The 17,957-nt window shown below is 54.1% G+C and overlaps 1 protein-coding gene across 1 annotated transcript in view; it reads left to right on the forward strand.

Moving 5' to 3' along the window:
* SND1 (staphylococcal nuclease and tudor domain containing 1) overlaps nt 1–17,957 on the forward strand; it is a 318,600-nt gene that overhangs the window by 191,046 nt on the left and 109,597 nt on the right. The window contains exon 15 of the mRNA XM_061637944.1: nt 4,731–4,872. Coding sequence (XP_061493928.1) covers nt 4,731–4,872 — 142 coding nt within the window. The remainder of the gene's footprint in view (nt 1–4,730; nt 4,873–17,957) is intronic.

Below are 17,957 nucleotides of genomic sequence, written 5' to 3' on the forward strand. Positions count from 1 at the left end.
CCAGACCTGATCCAGCACAGCGTTTCTCCTGCCCTTCTCGCCTGACGCTCCTCAGGAAGGTCGACTCCTGCCTGGAGGCTCCACGTCACGTTGCAGCTGAAGTGATGGCAGGGGGGAGAAGCTCAAGCCACTGCCCCCCCCACTCCCACATAAAAACCTATCCTGTGAGGGAGTCCAGCCTTCTCATTGGTGTGCTGCTTTCAGGGGTTAGGATTGGGGTTGAGATTCTGTTTCATTTTCTGTGGAGCCCTCGCTTGTGGTAGAAATGGTGCAGCTCAGGTGAAGGTTGCCCCACATCTGCAGCTGTGGCCCGCCTGCCTCCTCTTAGGAGCTGGGCTCTTGTGGGAGTGGGGCCTGACAGGCAAAGGACCGGTGTGGAGTTCCTTCCATGCAGCCAGAAAGGCCGGCCAGCCAGCCGAGCCCCTGGAAGAGCTGCTGCCTTTCTGGGCTTGGGCACAGTGCTCTCTGCAGAGTTGTCTTCAAGTGGAGCCTTGCACACTGCAGGGTTGGCAAAGGAGCCATGGAAGTAACGGCCTGGCCTCTTGCATCTCCTCACTAAAGGACCTTGCTTGCATTTGAGCATCTTGGTTGCTGCCCTGCACCAGTAAGCGATTCGAAACCTGCTCTGTGGGCCGGTGATCTAATTCAGGCCTGGTGCCTGGAGGCATCTGATTAAATGGGCTGCTTGGTCACCTGACATTGTCTTGCAGCTGAGCCCATTTCTGGGCCTGCCAAGAAGAGAGCTGCTTGTAAGCCCTTTCAAAGCCTCTCCTCCCCTGCCAATAGCAGGCAGGGCTTGTAAAAGAGATCCGTGACAGTCCCAGTTTCTGTGTTGCTCACAGAGATCCCTCTGCCCTCCATGGTCCGGAAGGGAAGGAGCTGCCTGTCTTGGCTGATCTCTCTTCCCTGGAAGGCATGTACTCTGGAGTAATTTACTAAATCATTTAAGTCATGTAAGACAAATCTGCATTCGCTCACTTCCCTTTGCAACACTGTGTATTCCATTATGGGTTTGCGAGAGCCACAATTGCATAAGGGTGGGGCGGAGAGGAGAGGGGGAGAGAGAGCCCACAGACTCCTATCCTTCCACAAAGTCCTTGCATAATTTTGCATAACTGGCAATGCTTCACATAAAAGTAGAATTATGATTCTTATTTTTCTCTCTTCTATTTATGCATAATTTCCTTTCCATTCAGAGATAATTAACACTAGGGAGGTTTAAAATAATAACAGCCATGCCGGCCTTTTCTCAGTCTTGCACTGTCTTTCTGGGCCTAGAATCCTAAGACGCTTCCAAGTGGCTTGTTGGTGCTGGGCAGTGCTGTGGCTGCCGGGGGGGGGGGCATGGTGAGAATGGGGACCCCTCCCCCAAAGGTCTGAAAGAGATGAGAACCAGCTGAATCACCCTGCAGCCAGGCAAACATGTGGGAGTTGGAGACTGCCCCTCCAACAGCCCCATCAAGTACACTGGTCATGCCAGCTGGAGGAATCGACCACCAGGTAGGTAGGTCGGCATCCAGTCGGGCACCTCATGCTGTGACTTGTTCTTGCATCCAGGATTTGAGGGCACATCACATTTCCTCAGGATCCTGGCTCAAAGTAGACACCACTGCAGGGATTAGCAGACTTAGAATCATAGAATCATAGAATAGTAGAGTTGGAAGGAGCCTACAAGTCCATCTAGTCCAACCCCCTGCTCAATGCAGGAATCCAAAGCAAAGCATTCCCGACAGATGGCTGTCCAGCTGCCTCTTGAAGGCCTCCAGTGTCGGAGAGCCCACTACCTATCTAGGTAATTTTGTTCCAGAATCACTTCCATCCTTGATTCTGCGTTTGGATCATGCACGTACGGTTAGAGCCATTGCTCCAGACTTCATGTACTGTATTGCAGGTGGTGTGGTGGTGGAGACACTCTTGGCACTACAGAAGCACCACGGTCATACCTACAGAATCTGTCAAGCGGGACATAGCTGCTTCCACCTGAGCCCTAACTAGTGCTGCATGCAACTCCTTTAACAGAAAGCATAGCTGTGTTGCAGCAAAGCATTTTGTGTTGTGCCAAATCCTGCCCACCACCATTTAAGGAAAGGCTGGTTGACTGTGAAGTTCCCAGGCAAAGGAGGAGGGCTGGCCAAGCCTGCAGCGACTGACGTTCCATGTAGGGTGGCTGTGCCAGAACAATCTGAAGGAGTGCTGTTGGCATCCGCCTTGTGAGGGTTGTGCCGTGCTTGTGTGTGTGTGTGTGTGTGTGTGGTGGTGTGCACGCTTTGGTTGCTTGTGTTTAGTGAAAGGTGCTTCAAGGGATGTTCCTGCCCTGACAGAAGCACAGACTCTCGCTCTGCACAACGACACTGGATAACAGGCTGGTGGATGGAGCCCGCCAGAATCCAGCCCTCTTGGTCTTCCTTGTTGCTGCTGGAGCCACCTTTAAACGTCAGGCCCTCGCCCATCTAGGCCGTTCCTCAACTGATCGTGGCTCCCCAGACATTGGGCAGCCATGCGAGCCCAGAGCCTCTTTTAGTTGAGATGGCTGGGACTGGACACGAGTCCTTCTGCAAAAAAAAGCAGGTGCTCTTCCCTTGAGAGACAACCCCCCCACCTCCCTTTTCAGTGGATGACAACTGGTCTTTCTCTTGGTTGCCAAACCCAGCAGGCGAAACTGTTTTCATGCTGTCCTCCATCTCTCTTTCCCAGGATTTCAAGAAATGGCATCTTAAGAAAGTTTGGGCCTCTCCCTGCCCCACCCCGAGCTGCCTGCCTGCCTGCCTTCTCCTCCTCTCCCCCCTCACAAGACAGCACTTCTGCTTCTTCGTCATGTTGTGGCAGTGTAGTGATCACCGCTCATTCGTAGCCTTCATTAGCCATTCCCGTCACATGTGTTAGATCTAGGTGGCTAATAGTTGGGAAGGACTCACCCCCCCCATGCTTGTTTGCAGATTTGTGATTCTACGTGTTTGTCTTAACTTCTTGCCTGCGCACCTGTCCCATAAGAGTGAGGTATGCTGTTGTGGAACTGCCTTGCGCAGAAACAGAAGGAATTGCTGGTGGGCAATTGGGTGGGTTGCTGATTCCCCTTCCCTTATTCTGGGGATGCCTCACTTACAAGATTGACGTCAAAGCATTTTCCAGGAACTCTTAAAATGGCAGGTGGGCACTCAGAGCCCACAAAGGAGCCAAGGGTCTGGATCAACAATGCTGGCCAGCATGGGCATCTCTCGTTTGCCCCTTCCTTGGAGCCTACTCTGAGCAGGGCAGGTCCTTTGTGAGGCAGCAAGTAAAGCAGGTCAGTTGCCCTGTGCCTGGTGGCTAGCCACAGCCTCGTTCCCTCCCTCTGTGCTCTGGCCTGTGTGCCAAGGGCCTCTGCTCTCTTCCGGAGGCTGCCTCTGCAATGCCAGGGCTTGGCAGCTGGAGCCACATCCCAGAGCCGCCCATCGATGCTCTCGTGCTCCTTTCCTTTCCCTTTCTGGGCTTTGCTAATCTCGTCAGGCCGCTCCTCAGTGAACTGGAGCCAGGCGTTCAGCAAAGTGCAGCGAGCATCTCCTCATTGGTTTCCCCTTTGCAGTTCATTTTTCTGAATTGAGGCAGGAGCACAACAAAAAAACCACCTGGCTGGCTCTTTATTTGAGGGGCTGCTGCCCGGCTCACCCTCCCCAACACGGGCACACACATTTGGTGGAATGCATCTGCAACTGCTGACCATCCTTGTCCCTGGAAAAAATGACAGACAGCCGAGTTTGGGCTGCAGTTTAGAATAAGTCAATAAGCAAGCCAGTGTGGAGAGCCCAGGCAGCGAAGGCACTCCCAAATTCCAGCCCTGACCCAGAAGGAGCTGCCCTAGATTCCAGACCCCTTTTTGGGAGGGGGAATGGGGGAGAGAAATGCTCCTATGGAGGTTGTTTGTTTTTGTCCTATTGGGAAGGGGTGATGGACAAGCAGAAACTTTGCATGAACCTCAGCTTTAGGGAGCCTTCTGACAAAGTGGCCAGAAGGCAGGGAGAAGAGGAGGCGCTTCTTGTTCCTGTTGAGAGGCCTGGAACTGGACCGGCCAAGGCCGGCATCCCTTCCTGCCATGGCAGATCAGGCTGCAGCAGTCACCGAAGAGTGTGGCAGACATCTTTTACTGAACCCTGTCTGTCTGTCTGGCAGCTTTTTACATTCTTACGAGGTTGTTGCTAGGATTAGGGAAATCAGTAAAAGCCAGAGAGCTTCGGCTATGGGGCGGTATAGAAATGTAATAAATAAATAAATAAATAAATAGAGGCTTGGTGGCAGAGCATCTGGCCCCCCAGGTTCAGCCCTTGGCAGCATCTCCAGGTGGGGCTGGAACGTCCTCACTCTGAGAGCCTGGAGAGACCCTGCTGCCAGCCAGTAGAGACAATACTGAGTTTAGACGGACCATTCCACCTAACCTTCCTAAGAGTGGGGTGTTTCGGCCAACGGATGCCATGTGTGTCTCCTGTGGTAGGTTGGCAAAGTTGGGAGACCACCTTATGCTTCTGGTCTGCACTGAAGAGTCCGTGCCTGGGGCTGAATCAGGACTCCAGAAGTGAAACCACCCAGGAAACTGACAGCTGACCCCCCTCATAGTCTGCCTTCTTATTGCCAGAACGCGGAGCAGCTGCGCAAGGCTTCTGTCTTGTCGCTGTGGTGGGAGCAGCCATTGCATCAGCAGACAAGGAGGCCTGTCCCCTGCAGGCACTGATGCCTTCCTTTCTTCCTCCTCCTCCCAGGACACGCAGAAGGCCAAGCAGTTCCTGCCGTTCTTGCAGCGGGCTGGCCGCTCAGAGGCCGTGGTGGAGTACGTCTTCAGTGGCTCCCGCCTGAAGCTGTACATGCCAAAGGAAACCTGCCTGATCACCTTCCTGCTTGCAGGTGAGCCCCTTTGTGTGTGAGGCGCGGGGAGCTCTCCTCTTCTGTTGCAGTCTGTTTGCAGGTGACTCTGGGGGTGAGGAGGCCCTTCAGGCCTTGGCCCATCCCGCTCTGCTGACATCCTGCAGGAGAGGCCTGTGTGGGTGTGCACAGAAGTGTGGGTGTGCCATCGTTGGCACATATCAGTGCCAAGCCAGAAATGGGTCAAGCACAAGTCTTAGCAGCCTTCAGGCTTAGGAGGGAAGAGGGCTTCATTTCAAGGGGGCTCCTGCGCTTTAGCCTTTGGTTCCTTCCTTTGACTGGCAAGAGCAGATTAAATTAGATCAAATACACTCTTTAAATGAATTATGCAAAAACAGGCAAATTTTGCAGATTTTTTTGTTTCACGGTTTGGGATGTTTTAAAGTGGGCTTCTGAGTGCAGCGGGAGGGAAGGTGGGAGGGAGAGAGAGGCACATGCATGGTTCCCCTGCAGAACAGTTTAGGTTCCATAATGTAGATGTATGATGGGTGAAGTGCGGTCTGCTACTTGAAGAAGAATCCTGGTGCCTGTGCAGCGGCAGACTGCCCTCAGCCGGGCCCTGTGTGTCTACTTCGGGGAGCTTTTTAATATTTATATTCCTGCATGAGCAGGGAGTTGGACTCAGTGGCCTTATAGGCCCCTTCCAATTCTATGATTTAATATAACAGAGCCTGGTTTGCATATAACAGTAGACCAGACTGTGGCTTACCATGAGAGAGCAGCCGTGCTGATGCAGAATGGACTGCCTTCAAGTCGCTCCTGACTTATGGCGACCCTCCGAATAGGGTTTTCATGGTAAGCAGCATTCAGAGGAGGGTTGCCATTGCCTCCCTCTGAGGCTGAGAGACAGTGACAGGCCCAAGGTCACCCAATGAGCTTTGTGGCTGTGTGGGGATCCGAACCCTGCTCTCCCAGGTCGTAGTCCAACACCTTAACCACTACACCACACTGGCTCTCAATGATGAGAAGAGGCCCCTTTTCCCTCTCTGGCATCACCAAGCAGACGGCTCTGCACGTAGTCAGCTTACTGCTAACAAGGAAGCCTGCTGGTGCCCAGCGAGAAAAGACCGGCAGCTGTGCCCCCTCCTGGTCCCTCCACCACTGCTGTGTTGCCCAGAGATCAGCATGCTTTGGCTTAGCCTTACACTTGAACCTGGGCTATTCATAGAATCATAGATAGTAGGCTTGGAAGGGGCCTCTAAGGCCATCGAGTCCAGCCCCCTCGGGTTGCAGGAATCCAGATCAAAGCATCCCTGACAGGTGGCTGTCCAGTTGCCTCTTGGATGCCTCCAGTTTTGCAGAGCCCACCAACTCTCTAGGTCTTTGGTTCCACTGTCATACCACCCTAACAGTTAGGAGGTTTTTCCTGATGTCCAGTCGAAATCTGGCTTCCTGCAACTTGAGCCCATTATTCCGTGTCGTGCACTCTGGGACGATCGGGAAGAGATCCCGGCCCTCCTCTGTGTGACAACCTTTCATGTACTTGAAGAGTGCTATCGTATCTCCCCTCAGTCTTCTCTTCTCCAGGGCAAGCATGCCCAGTCCTTTCAGTCTCTCCTCACAGGGCTCTGTTTCCAGTCGCCTGATCACCCTCGTTGCCCTCCTCTGAACTGTGGACTTTGTCCTCCCTAAGGCAGGGGCTCCCTCCCTTCCTCCTGCTGCTTCCATTTCCAGCGATGTGCTGGGGATCAGGGCTTCCATTTGAGGCTGCTCTGTTGCTTTTCCACACTGGCAAGGCCTCCAGCGAGTTCCTTCCTTCTCTTGGAGGGCTGCCTGTGTTAAGGGGTGTTCAGCCCTGCTGAGCTGCACTTGGGGCCCTGGAGCCTGCAGGGTGGCTGGGTCTTCAGCAGGCTGCTGGGCAGGCCAGGTGGCAGTGGCAGAGCCTCAGCTAGGCCTCCTGCCTTGCCAGGGCACAAATGGCAGCCTGGGCTGGCTGCAGGGAGCAGCTTTGCAGCCTGGCAAGAGCCCTGCCCTCACCTCTGCCGTCAGGCCTGGCTCAGGGGCTCTCCCTTGGACTGCCTTCCTCTGCAGCAGAGGGCCCACAAGGTGGCTCACGTCCTCCTCCAGGGACAGCCACCTGGCAGAGGGAGCCAAGGGCCTGAGTCATAAAGCAGCGTGAAGAGAAACAGCTGGTGGCACAGCAGCGTTCGCTTTGTGTTATTAACGCGTCCTTTTGGTCCCGCTCCGGCATCCTCCCTCCGTGCCCACCTGCTGCTGAAATGGTCTCCTCTCCTCTCATGGGCGAAGGGGGTGAGTCCATTGCCTCAGCTGCTGCTTCCGTTGTGGGGGTTGAGCCTCTCCCTGCCTGGGACTAGGTGGGCTGCGAACGAGAAAGCAAGACCGAGTTGTGGTGCAGGGGAGACTCTGGCTCTGCACTGGCCCAGACTGTAGCGCATGCCGGACTGAGATGCTGCCAAGCGGGTGAGCCTTGGGAAAAGCCCTGGCAGCCCTTGATGACTTCTCCAAAGCACAAAGCACCTCTGACAGTCTCTGTGCCCCACCCCTGCAGCCCTGCCTTCTGTTGACCACCAGTTTGGACAGAGGGGCTGGCATGTGACTTTCCTGGCTGGCGGCTGTATCTGTTGGAGCCCTTGAGACTGCTCTCTTGGTCTCTGGCCTGGGCACTCCGTGAAGGCTGCGCTGCTGGGTCACATCAGCAGGCTTGAGATGCATGTCCCCCCACCACAGTTCCGATGGGCAGCTGCGTGCATCTTGGGACATTGCAGCTCCCAGCCCCCAAAGAGCCAAGGGTCTTTCCCACTGGCCTGCTCTGGGCGTGGGTGTTCCTCTGTGTGAAAGGGCCGTCGGAGCTCTGTCCGTATGCCGGCTGCTGGTGCTGCTGCTGTTGCCTCAGGCCCTGCCGCTACGAGAACAGGATATGCTGGACTAGATGGCCTTTGGCCTGGCCCAGCTGCAGCCAGGCTCCTTTGGTGTTCTTATGCTCCGAGTCCTTCTCAGCTCCGTTCCTTCCCCCTAGAGAACTTCCTTCTTTGGCACTTTAGGGGTGTTCTCCCTCATATCCCAAGAGGTGTTTCCATGCGCCTGACTACTTGGGGTTGTCAGCCCACTCCTGTTTCTGTTGCTATGGCAATTTCTGTGGGAGAAAAGATGACCTTGAACATTGTTCGGGTTCCAGTTAATTGTTGGGGAATTCAATAGGGACGCAGATATCCTTGGGCCTGGTCTGCTCCTGAAAAGCCAGGATACCAGTGGAGGAGATGAAAGCATGTGTGGATCTCTCTTTTCCTCTCCCTTGCCGGTTGCCACATGTACATCTGGCCCTCCGTAGGAGTGTGGAAGGGTGCCCGGGGGGTGGATGGTCCTTGACGTCTCTTCTCAAATGGCTAAAGAGTTCACTCCTGTTTGTCCCACTAGTTGCGACACACAGTGGCATCATCCACTTTCTTTGGGACGGAAGGGGGTGCCCCCCCCGGTGGGCCCCCCCAAAGCTCTTTGAGGCCCCAGTCTTGTCCCCTCAGATGGCAGTCGTCTTCCTAGATGTATTTAGGAAGTGCTCTTGATCGGGTGTTTCTCACTCACCTCTCAAGGGGAGAGCATAAGGTGAAAGGCCCAGCCGGGAGTGGGGTGTTGCTCTCTGTCTGTGGAGGGTGCTGGCAAGGGACGCCTTGGGCCCTCCTGGCTGGCTCCGCAGCCCTTGCCCTGATGGAGGGAGCACGCTCTGCATTCACTCGCTCAGCCCAGCCTGTCTCTGCAGAGGAGTCCCTTTAGGGAACGCCACAAGCTTTGCTCTGTGAGCATGCGCACATGGATGAGGGCCTTCTCTGCTGTGGCTCCCAAGGGAGGCTCAGCTCACCTGGAGCCCCCTCACTGACTTCCTGAGAGGTCTGGCAAAGTCGTGCCTGTTTCACCAAGCTTTCGTTAATTCGTGAAGGCGCTGGGTTTGATATTTGATTTTTATGCTGGTTGCTGCTATCCAGTGTTTTATGTGTTTTTTATATTGTAATTGTGCCCTTTACTTTCTCAATGGAAGAGTGGTAGAGAAACCTTCGAAATGGGCTGAATGCCCTCAGCCCTTCCTTCCCCCTCATTTCCTGGAGTTTGTCTAGGAGAACTGCATGCCTCCACCCCACCCCTAACCAGTTACTGAGCAGCCCATCTGTGGGGCCTCATGCCTTGTGGACCGTGGCAGCTCTTTAAAGGAGGAGAGGGAGTGGGTTGGGGTATTGGGTTTGGAGTTTCTTAGGATCTTTGCTCCTGGAAAGTGGGGGGGGGCTCCCTATGACCTTCCTAGTGAACATCCCTTCTCTCCCCCCCTGCCCCCCCCCCCAGGTTGGCACAGGCGCTCCTGCCCAGACAGCACAATGGAAAGTTTAGCCATTTCTCAGAATGTTCTGCTGCGTTGTTAGATCGCAGACATGGACTTGCCCAGAAGTCCTGTCATCCGGGCCGTTCAGTAATAGCTGAGGAGGCTGTACTCTTGGCGTGAGGGCTGTGACTGGCCTGGCACTGGCCACCGCTATCCCCAGGCCCTGCCGTCATTGTGGGGCCATTTGTGTGGAGAAGCAGATGCTGTCAAGCACAGTGAGGTCAGTGAAGTTGTACCCATATCCTTTGTCAAGGGGCAGAAGATGCAAGGGGTCGGCTGAGGCCAGAGAGCTAAGGCTGAGGGGAGGGGAATGCATGGAGAGAATGGGCAAAATAAGAGAGACTAAGAACCGGTGAAGTCAGTGAAGAGAGGAAAGGTCTTTAAAAGGGGTGTGCTCTGCCCGGAGGCGGGAAACAGCCTGAAGCCTCCACCAGAAGAGGCCCAGAGTGCTGCTATTCTTGGGGGTGCTGGAGATCTCCCTCTCCTGGCGCCGTCACTTTTCCCTGGGAGAGCGTAAGGAGCTGTGAAACCAATTAGTCCCTCTAGCTGAGTCTTTAGGCAGGGAGCATTTCCAGTCTTCCCGGAGATCCTGCCAGGGATTGAACTTGGGCCCTTCTGCGTGCAAATAAGATGTTTTTCCTTGAGCCACGTTGGCCCTCCCCAAATAGGCACCTGGGAAGCCAGATCCTTGGTCCGTCTGACTCGCTGCTGTCTGCACGAACAGGCAGTGGCTCTCTTGGGTTTCAGACAGGGAAGATTCCCAGCGCTGCTTGGAGGTGCTGGGACTGAACCTGGGACCTACGGTATAAAATAAATGTGCTCTGCCACTGGGCCACTGCTCTTCCCTGGAGAAGAGGCTGGGTGCAGAGCTGCTGAGATTTCCCCGCTCGGTGACTGTGGACAGGCAGCTCCCAAGCCCACGGGCCTTTGCAAGGCATGTGTGTAATATGGATACATCATCCTGGAATCTTATTTATAATTAACTAGTCGTAAAGTCAGCTGCATAAGACAAGAAAATGAGACTGCTCTTTCCAGAGCCTCTGATATTTTAAAATTTTAATAAGTGCTAAAACTCCCACTTAAGCTAAAAAATAAATAAGAGATGCTATTGTGGAAGGGGCAAACTCCTCCTGATGCGTCTGACGTGAGAGGCTTCTCTCTTCTTCCCTGGGAGCTCTTGCGGTGGCCGGACAGCCATGGGAATGATGATGGCGCTGTGGATTGTGTGCATGTTGTGGTGTGGAGCCAGAGCCTTTTTCTCGTTGTGGGGGAGTCTGTGCTGTTGTCTCCCCCACTCCCGGATTGCTGGGCCAGATTTGTGTGTGTGTATTCACTGTTGTTAGTTCATTTCTGCACGTTTGTGGAGCCCCTGCAGGGGAAAGCCCCTTGGACAGGGCGTATGTGAGTGTGGGACACGCAGGTAGGGTTTCATCAGCTGCTGCTCCAGCCTGGAGCTCAAGGGAGTTTCTTGCTTGCCGTTCTTAACCAGCAACACGGAAGGGAAATGGAGCCTGTCCCTGGATTGTGCTCCCCAAACAAAGTGACACAATTAAGGCCCCAGTCCCTGAGTGGAAATCCCACTCTCTGATCGCAGGGGCCTTAATGACTCAGCCAGCGAGTGTAATTGTGTTCCTAGCATCCCAGTCCTTAATTATGCAATTAGTGGGGCTGTGGAGACTTATGAATTTGCGTTGCTTCTGTAATTGAATTTCAGTTTTATAGAAATTCAACAGGGATCATCACCCTTCCTTCTCCCTCCACCACTTATCCTTTGGGTGGTCAAGAAAGGTGTGACCACCAGGATGGATCTGGACAGGAGCTGGCCTTGACGTGGCCAGTGGCTGGCTGTCGTTATTCTTATCAGCAAACTATTTGTGGTATTGAAAGCTGCCCTGGTTTTGTGAAGAGAGGGGGGCATAGTTGTGTGTGTTTGGGGTGGGGGCAGGGCAGAGAGAGAGAGCTCTCTCCATTTTGCGATTCCAAAGGCCTCCCTCCCTCCCTCCCTCCTCCTGGGTCAGGCTTTGGGAGCAACTGCCCCAGTGGAGTGAGCGGCATCTTTGAAGGGCCGGGCTGATGAAGAACAGGAGAGAGAGCAGCCCCACTCCAGGCTCTGGCAGGGCCTTCCAGACCGCCCTCTTCAGCCCCCTTTCAGGGACCCCTCCCCTCCAGCCCTGCCCAACAGTGCAGGTGCCAATATTGGGTGCTGGGGCTTGGCCCCATCCCTGCTGGCCCCTTTGGGGCCTTCTGTGCTTCCCTGTGGTTGATGCACCAGCCCCCACACTCCCCATTCGGGAGACCCCCCCCGTCCAGCTGGGGAGTCCCTCAGGCGGGTGTCCTCCAGAGCCGCTGGTGGCCAACGTGTGGCTGGATTCCCTCCCTCGGCAAGGTTAATGGAGTCACTGTTGGCTGTGTTGTGGGGGGAGGAGTGGCGGCAGCCTCTGTTAAATATATCCCTTCCTGCTCTTCCCCCCCCACACTCCGTGTGTCAGGCAGCAGGCGGTGTGGAGGATGCCGAGTTTGTAGTTGTCGCCTTTGTGCTGTGGAGCTAATTTTGGACACGGAGAAATTATTAAGGGGGATGCACCGAGCCCCTGGGAGAAGCAGCTCCAGGGTGAGCAGGCCTCGCAGGCAGTTATATTTTAAGTTCCGTTGCCATAGGAACCGACTCTGGTGCCCTGCTTGGAAGCCTGCCTTCACCTTGGCGCCCTTCTCTGAGTAACACGTTCCCCCCCCACACCTCAACCCCCCCCCCCAGGACAGGCACGGCCAGCCCAGATTATTTGCCAGGTTGTCAGTTGTGTGCTAGCCAGCCCTTTCTTCCTCCCAGGAGCCCTGGGCGGCACTTGAGGCTGGCAACAATTCTGTGCAGCCCTTCAGGCCAAGCAAGCACCTGCTGGCCCAGGGCTTCCCACTGGGCTTCAGAGTGTGAACCTGGGCATCCCACCGCCCTTGGCTGACGCCCTCCCTCCGCAGCAGGGTGGAAGAGGCCAGGGCAGTTAGTAGCAACACCGTCTGGCATTTTGGCCTTGGGAGGACTCCAGCAGAGAAGGCAGGTGCTTGGGGAGTCCCCATCCTGGTTGGAGGGTGTGTCCATGGGGGGCGTCTGGGCCCCTCCAACACGCTGCTGTCCTCTGCATCCTGGGCACGGGCACATCTGCTGCGGAGCTGGCCTGGCTTGTGCCAAGGAGTGGCTGGGCCCTTGAGACAATGGGGCCAGCTTCTTATTCAGTGGGAGGGTGAGCGTGGGCCCCTAGGGTTGTTGGGTGACCCCCGCCTTCAGCCGCTCACCCTCTCTCAGCCTCCGCTTCCTGACAGGGATGTTGAGAGGACAACATTGGGGGGAGGGAGAATCAGGTATTTCCTCTTCCCTCCCCCCCACCACAATGAGCTCCTTGAAGAAAGAGCCATATGAAGAAGGTTAAAATATGCTTGCTGCAGATAACATGCTGCCTCAGCTGGTGTGTTGCATTGGCAGGGGAGCTACGGGCGGAGTCCCCTCCTTACGTCCTCCCTCTCCCCTGTCTTATCTTGGAGCAACTCTGTTTGCAGAGTGCCTCCCCTTTCACACAACTGTCTCCCTTTCTCTTTGAAGCTTTTCCAGTTGGAATTCAGGTGGGCCTACACAGCCCTCGGCATAGAAAGGGATCAGCTCAGGGAGGAGCAGGCCAGGGCGCCTGTGTGTGTGTGTGTGTGTGTGTATTTGTGTGTGTGTGTGGGGGGGGAAGGCAAACATTGTGTGCCTTTTAGCAAAGATGCCAGCAACCATCTTAACTACCTCTCCCCCACTCCCAGCCCCCCCCAGGCCGTGTTGCTCGGAGAAACCAGACTCTCTATCGTGGCACCCCAAAAGTCCTTCCAGCCCACCCTCACACTCCACTTGAGGCTTTCTAATTAAGTTGTGCATGTTAATTGCAATGTAAAAATGTGCTGCTGCTGGGAGGAAGGGTGGGATAGAAATCAAATAATAAATAAACAAATCAAAAGCAAGTAGCATACCAGTTAGTCGGGGGGCGGGAGGGTGTTGTTCCATCTGCCTCTAGTGGCATTTTCCTTCCCAGGATTCATTTGGCTGTTTCCCCCACTCCTGCCCCTTCCGGAATACCTCCATTGCAACACGGTGCCTGCAGGCTCCCTTTGCAATGCCACCACACTCAACCGTTCAATTTATTACCACCAGTGACATGCACACTTGTTAGCATTTGCATTTTAAATTGCCAGGCACCATTGTGGCTGTATTTGTGCTGCCTGTGAGAAGCATGGTAGTGCTTGAGGTAGTGGGCTCTCCAACGCTGGAGGCCTTCAAGAGGCAGCTGGACAGCCACTTGTCGGGAATGCTTTGATTTGGATTCCTGCATTGAGCAGGGGGTTGGACTGGATGGCCTTATAGGCCCCTTCCAACTCTACTACTCTATGATTCCATGGTGCGTGTGGCAAATACTAGCTTTGCTGTGCTGGACTAGGCTCTTGGCCTCCTGCCTCTAGCCACAGTGGAAGCTCGGAGGTGGCTTGGCTGGTGCTTTTAGTGGTGGCCCCCTGGGGTGGGTGTTGGGGTGAGTATCTGGTGGCATATCTTTGGGAGGTCTTTGGCAGAAGAATGTGTGTGTGGAGATGCCTTCTGCCTCCTTCCCCCTCAGCTCTGGTTCTTGCTGACTGCTCCAGGATGTCCCAAAGGTGGACTTCAGAACCAGCATCCAAGGAAGGCAAGATAGATTTGTGCAGAAGGACCCAGTGGTTCAGCCGGGGCTTGGAGAGGAAGGGAGTGGCCTGACTCGGGCTCGGTGAGGCAGCCCATTGCTGGCAAGCTTGACACCCAGAGTGTTTCTGCCAACCTGCAGCCTTTTCCAGTGTTTGGTGAGGTGGTGGCTACACTGGGGCAGCAAGCGCCTTCCTCTCCCTCCCCAGCCGAGAGTGGCTCAGCTCGTTTCCTGCCTGGAACAGCTGAAGTGCCTTTTCATGGGAAATCCATGGAGGCTCCAGGTGGGGGTCTCACTGACTCAAGAGGAGCCTGCCTGGAGTTGTGGCAGAGGGGGGGCATCCCCCTGAAGCCCCTTCCTGTAGCAGAACTGACAAGGCCAACACCTTGTCTGACCCAGTGGTGAGGGGGTCTCCTCAGCCACCTCTGCAGAGACCCTTTGAGGCCCTGGAGTGGATTCTGCTTCTTTTGGTTTCATTTTGCCTCTCCCAGACGGAGCCACCTTCCAGCCCCCAAAGCCGAGGGGGATGAGGGAGGCTCCCCCTGCCTCCTTCTAGGTGCATAGGAGCTTCAGTGACCGCTGGGGTGTGTGTGCGTGCGCTCCCCCTCCTCCGGGCAGAGAGGACGAGTGCGTGCTCTTTGTTCTCCGAAGGGCTGCTTTGCTGGGCTCTCGAGGGCTGCTCTCTGTTTCCAGGACTCCTGGCAGGTCCTTACGCCTGTTTCTGTGGCCAAGGGAATTTTCAGGCAGGACCGGTGGAGAGCGGCAGGGGGAAGAGGCGGCGGCATTGCTGCTGCTGGTGGCGACTTGGGATTCACCAGAAGGTAGTGCTTGGGGAACACTGCTCGACACCCTGGACTCTCCATTGTGGAGTCCCGCAGGGATCGGTACTGTCCCCCATGCTTTTCAACATCTACATGCAGCCGCTGGGTGCGGTCATCAGGAGTTTTGGGGTGCGTTGTCATCAGTATGCTGATGACACGCAACTCTATTTCTCCTTTTCATCCTCTTCAGGTGAGGCTGTTAACGTGCTAAACCGTTGCCTGACCGCGATAATGGACTGGATGGGGGCTAACAAACTGAAGCTCAATCCAGACAAGACCGAGACGCTGTTGGTGAGTGCCTTCACTGCCCAGATGGAGGATGTTCATCCTGTTCTTGATGGGGTTACACTCCCCTTGAAGGAACAGGTTCGTAGCTTGGGAGTCCTTTTCGATCCTTCCTTGTCTCTCGAGGCCCAGGTGGCCTCGGTGGCACGGAACGCTTTTTACCATCTTCAACTGGTAGCCCAGCTACGTCCCTATCTGGACAGTGATGACCTCGCCTCAGTTGTTCACGCTCTGGTAACTTCTAGGTTGGACTACTGCAATGCGCTCTACGTTGGGTTGCCCTTGAAGATAGTTCGAAAACTACAGCTAGTCCAGAATGCAGCGACCAGACTACTGACGCGGACCAGAATGTCCGCTCATATAACGCCCGTTCTGGCCCGTCTGCACTGGCTTCCTATTTGTTTCCGGGCTAAATTCAAAGTGCTGGTTTTGACCTATAAAGCCCTACACGGCATGGGACCGCAATACCTGGTGGAACGCCTCTCCCAATACGAAACTACCCGTACACTGCGCTCGACATCAAAGGCCCTCCTCCGAGTGCCATCCCATTGAGAAGCTCGGAGGGTGGTGACCAGAAATAGGGCCTTCTCGGTGGTGGCCCCCGAATTGTGGAATAGTCTCCCCGATGAGGTACGCCTGGCGCCGACGCTGCTATCTTTTCGGCGCCAGGTGAAAACTTTTTTATACTCCCAGACATTTTAAAATGTATCTTAATCATTGTTTTTATCGTGTATTTTAAACAGTATCTTATTATTGTTATATTTTGATGTTGCTTGGTTGTTGTTGTTTGTTGTCTTGACTTTTGATTCTGTTATATTTACTGTATTTATATATTTTGCTTGTTTTATCTTTTATGTACACCGCCCAGAGAGCCTTTTTGGCTTAGGGCGGTATATAAATTAAATTAAATAAATAAATAAATTCTCATGAGTTGGGTTGCTTGAAAGAGAGCCTGGGCTGTGGGGTGGCTGGGAGAGGAGGGGGCTGTTTGATGGCAAAGCCTTACTCCCTTTCCTCTGTTGCTTGTGAGATGCTGTGTGTGGTGTCTGGAGGTGCTCTGTTGTTGTTAGCAAAGGGACGTACATTGAAAGAAACAGGGGGGAAACATAAGAGTATATAATGTCTAAAATCCTAAAGCCTACTGAACTTACTGAAAGCTTGAACCCTGTCAAATACAGAAAAAGTAGCTGGGGCACGCACATCCAGGTCCAAAGGCCTGGGTGAAGAGGAAGGTCTTTGCCTGCTGCTTGAAGATGGCTCCAGGCATGCCTCCTGGGGAGAGCATCCCACAGCTGGGGGTGGGGTGAGCACCACTGAAAAGGCCCAATCTTATGTTGCCACTGGGTTGGTTCATGTTGGAAAGGAGGTCCTTGAGGTGTTGAGGTCCTGAGCAGCATAAGCCTGTATAGCCCAGAAACTAACTGGTAGCCAGTGCAATTGTGCCAGAATTGGTGTTACATGTCCTGACTGACTTACCCTAGTCAGCAATCTGGCCACCAAATTCTGCACCAGCTGCAGTTCCGAACCAGCTTCAGAGGCAGCCCTACTTATAATGCATTGCAGTAGTCTAACCTAAAAGCTACCATAGCATAGACAACAGAAGTTGGGCTATCCCTGTCCAGATGGGTCACAGCTGGGCCATCAGTTGAAGCTGACAGAAGACACTCTGTGCCACTGAGGCCACTTGAGCCTCAAGCGACAGTAGTGGATCTGGGAGCATCCCCAAGCTACGCACCTGCCCCTTCAGAGCGAGCGTAACCCCATAAAGAGCAGTCCACATCCCCTCCATCCAGTCTAGGGAACCACCTGCTAACAGCGCCTCAGTCTTGGCTGGATGAAGCTCCAGTTTATTGGCTCTCATCCAGTCCATTATCGAGGCAGGACATCTGTCTAGCACATCCACAGCCACACTTGCAGATGTGAAGGAGAAGCAGAGCTGTGTGTCACCCGCATATTGCTGACAATGTACTCCCAAACTCCGGATGATCCCACTCAGCAGTTTCCAGTAGATATTAAATAGCGGGGATAGAATTGAACCCTGCAGGACCCAACATTAAAGGTTCCACTGGGCCAAACAACATTCCCCAAACACCACCTTCTGAAGACACCCATGCAAGTGGGACTGGGACTGGAACAATTGCAAGGCAGTACCGCCCAACCCCAACTTGGGCAGCTGCTCCAGGAGCACCACAGCATGGCTGATGGTATGGAAAGCCGCTGAGAGATAAGGAAGAGTGACAGGGAGACACTCCCCCTGTCTCTCTTCCAATAAATGTAATCGTAGAGGGTGATCAAGGCAGCTTTCATGCCTAAACCTCAACTGAAACTGATCTAGAAAGTTAGTTTCATCCAAACCCGTGTGGTGTAGTGGTCAAAGTGTTGGACCAGAAACTAGGAGACCGGGGTTCAAATCCCCACTCATCCATGGAGCTTGCTGGGCGACTTTGGGCCAGTCATGGACTCTCAGCCTGCCTAACCTACCTCACGGGATTGCTGTGAGGATAAAATGGAGAGGAGGAGAACCATGTACCACCTTGAGCTCCTAGGAGGAAAGGTGGGATATAAATGTAATAATAAATAAAATAACTAAAGTAAGAGAGCCTGGATCTAGTCTGAGACCGCATGCTCAAGAACTTTGCCCAAGAAGGGGAGATTGGTAACTGGTTGATAATTATTTAAATTTCCTGGCTCCAGAGAGTGTTCCTTAAGGAGTGGTCTTGCCATCTCCTCCTTTAGGCAGGCAGGGACCACCCCCTCTTGCAGGAGGCATTAAGCACCTCCCTGGCCCAGCTGACTGTCCTCTCTTTGTTAGTTTTTGTCAGCCATGGGGGGCAGAGCACAAAAGGTTGCCCAGAACGAACCAAGCACCTTCTCCTCGTTCTTGAGTCTCACTGATGCATTCAACACAATAGGACTAGACAGTGTTCTGGACAACTGTTG

The sequence above is a fragment of the Rhineura floridana genome, chromosome 8, assembly GCF_030035675.1.
Source record: "Rhineura floridana isolate rRhiFlo1 chromosome 8, rRhiFlo1.hap2, whole genome shotgun sequence".
Taxonomy (NCBI): Eukaryota; Metazoa; Chordata; class Lepidosauria; order Squamata; family Rhineuridae; genus Rhineura; species Rhineura floridana.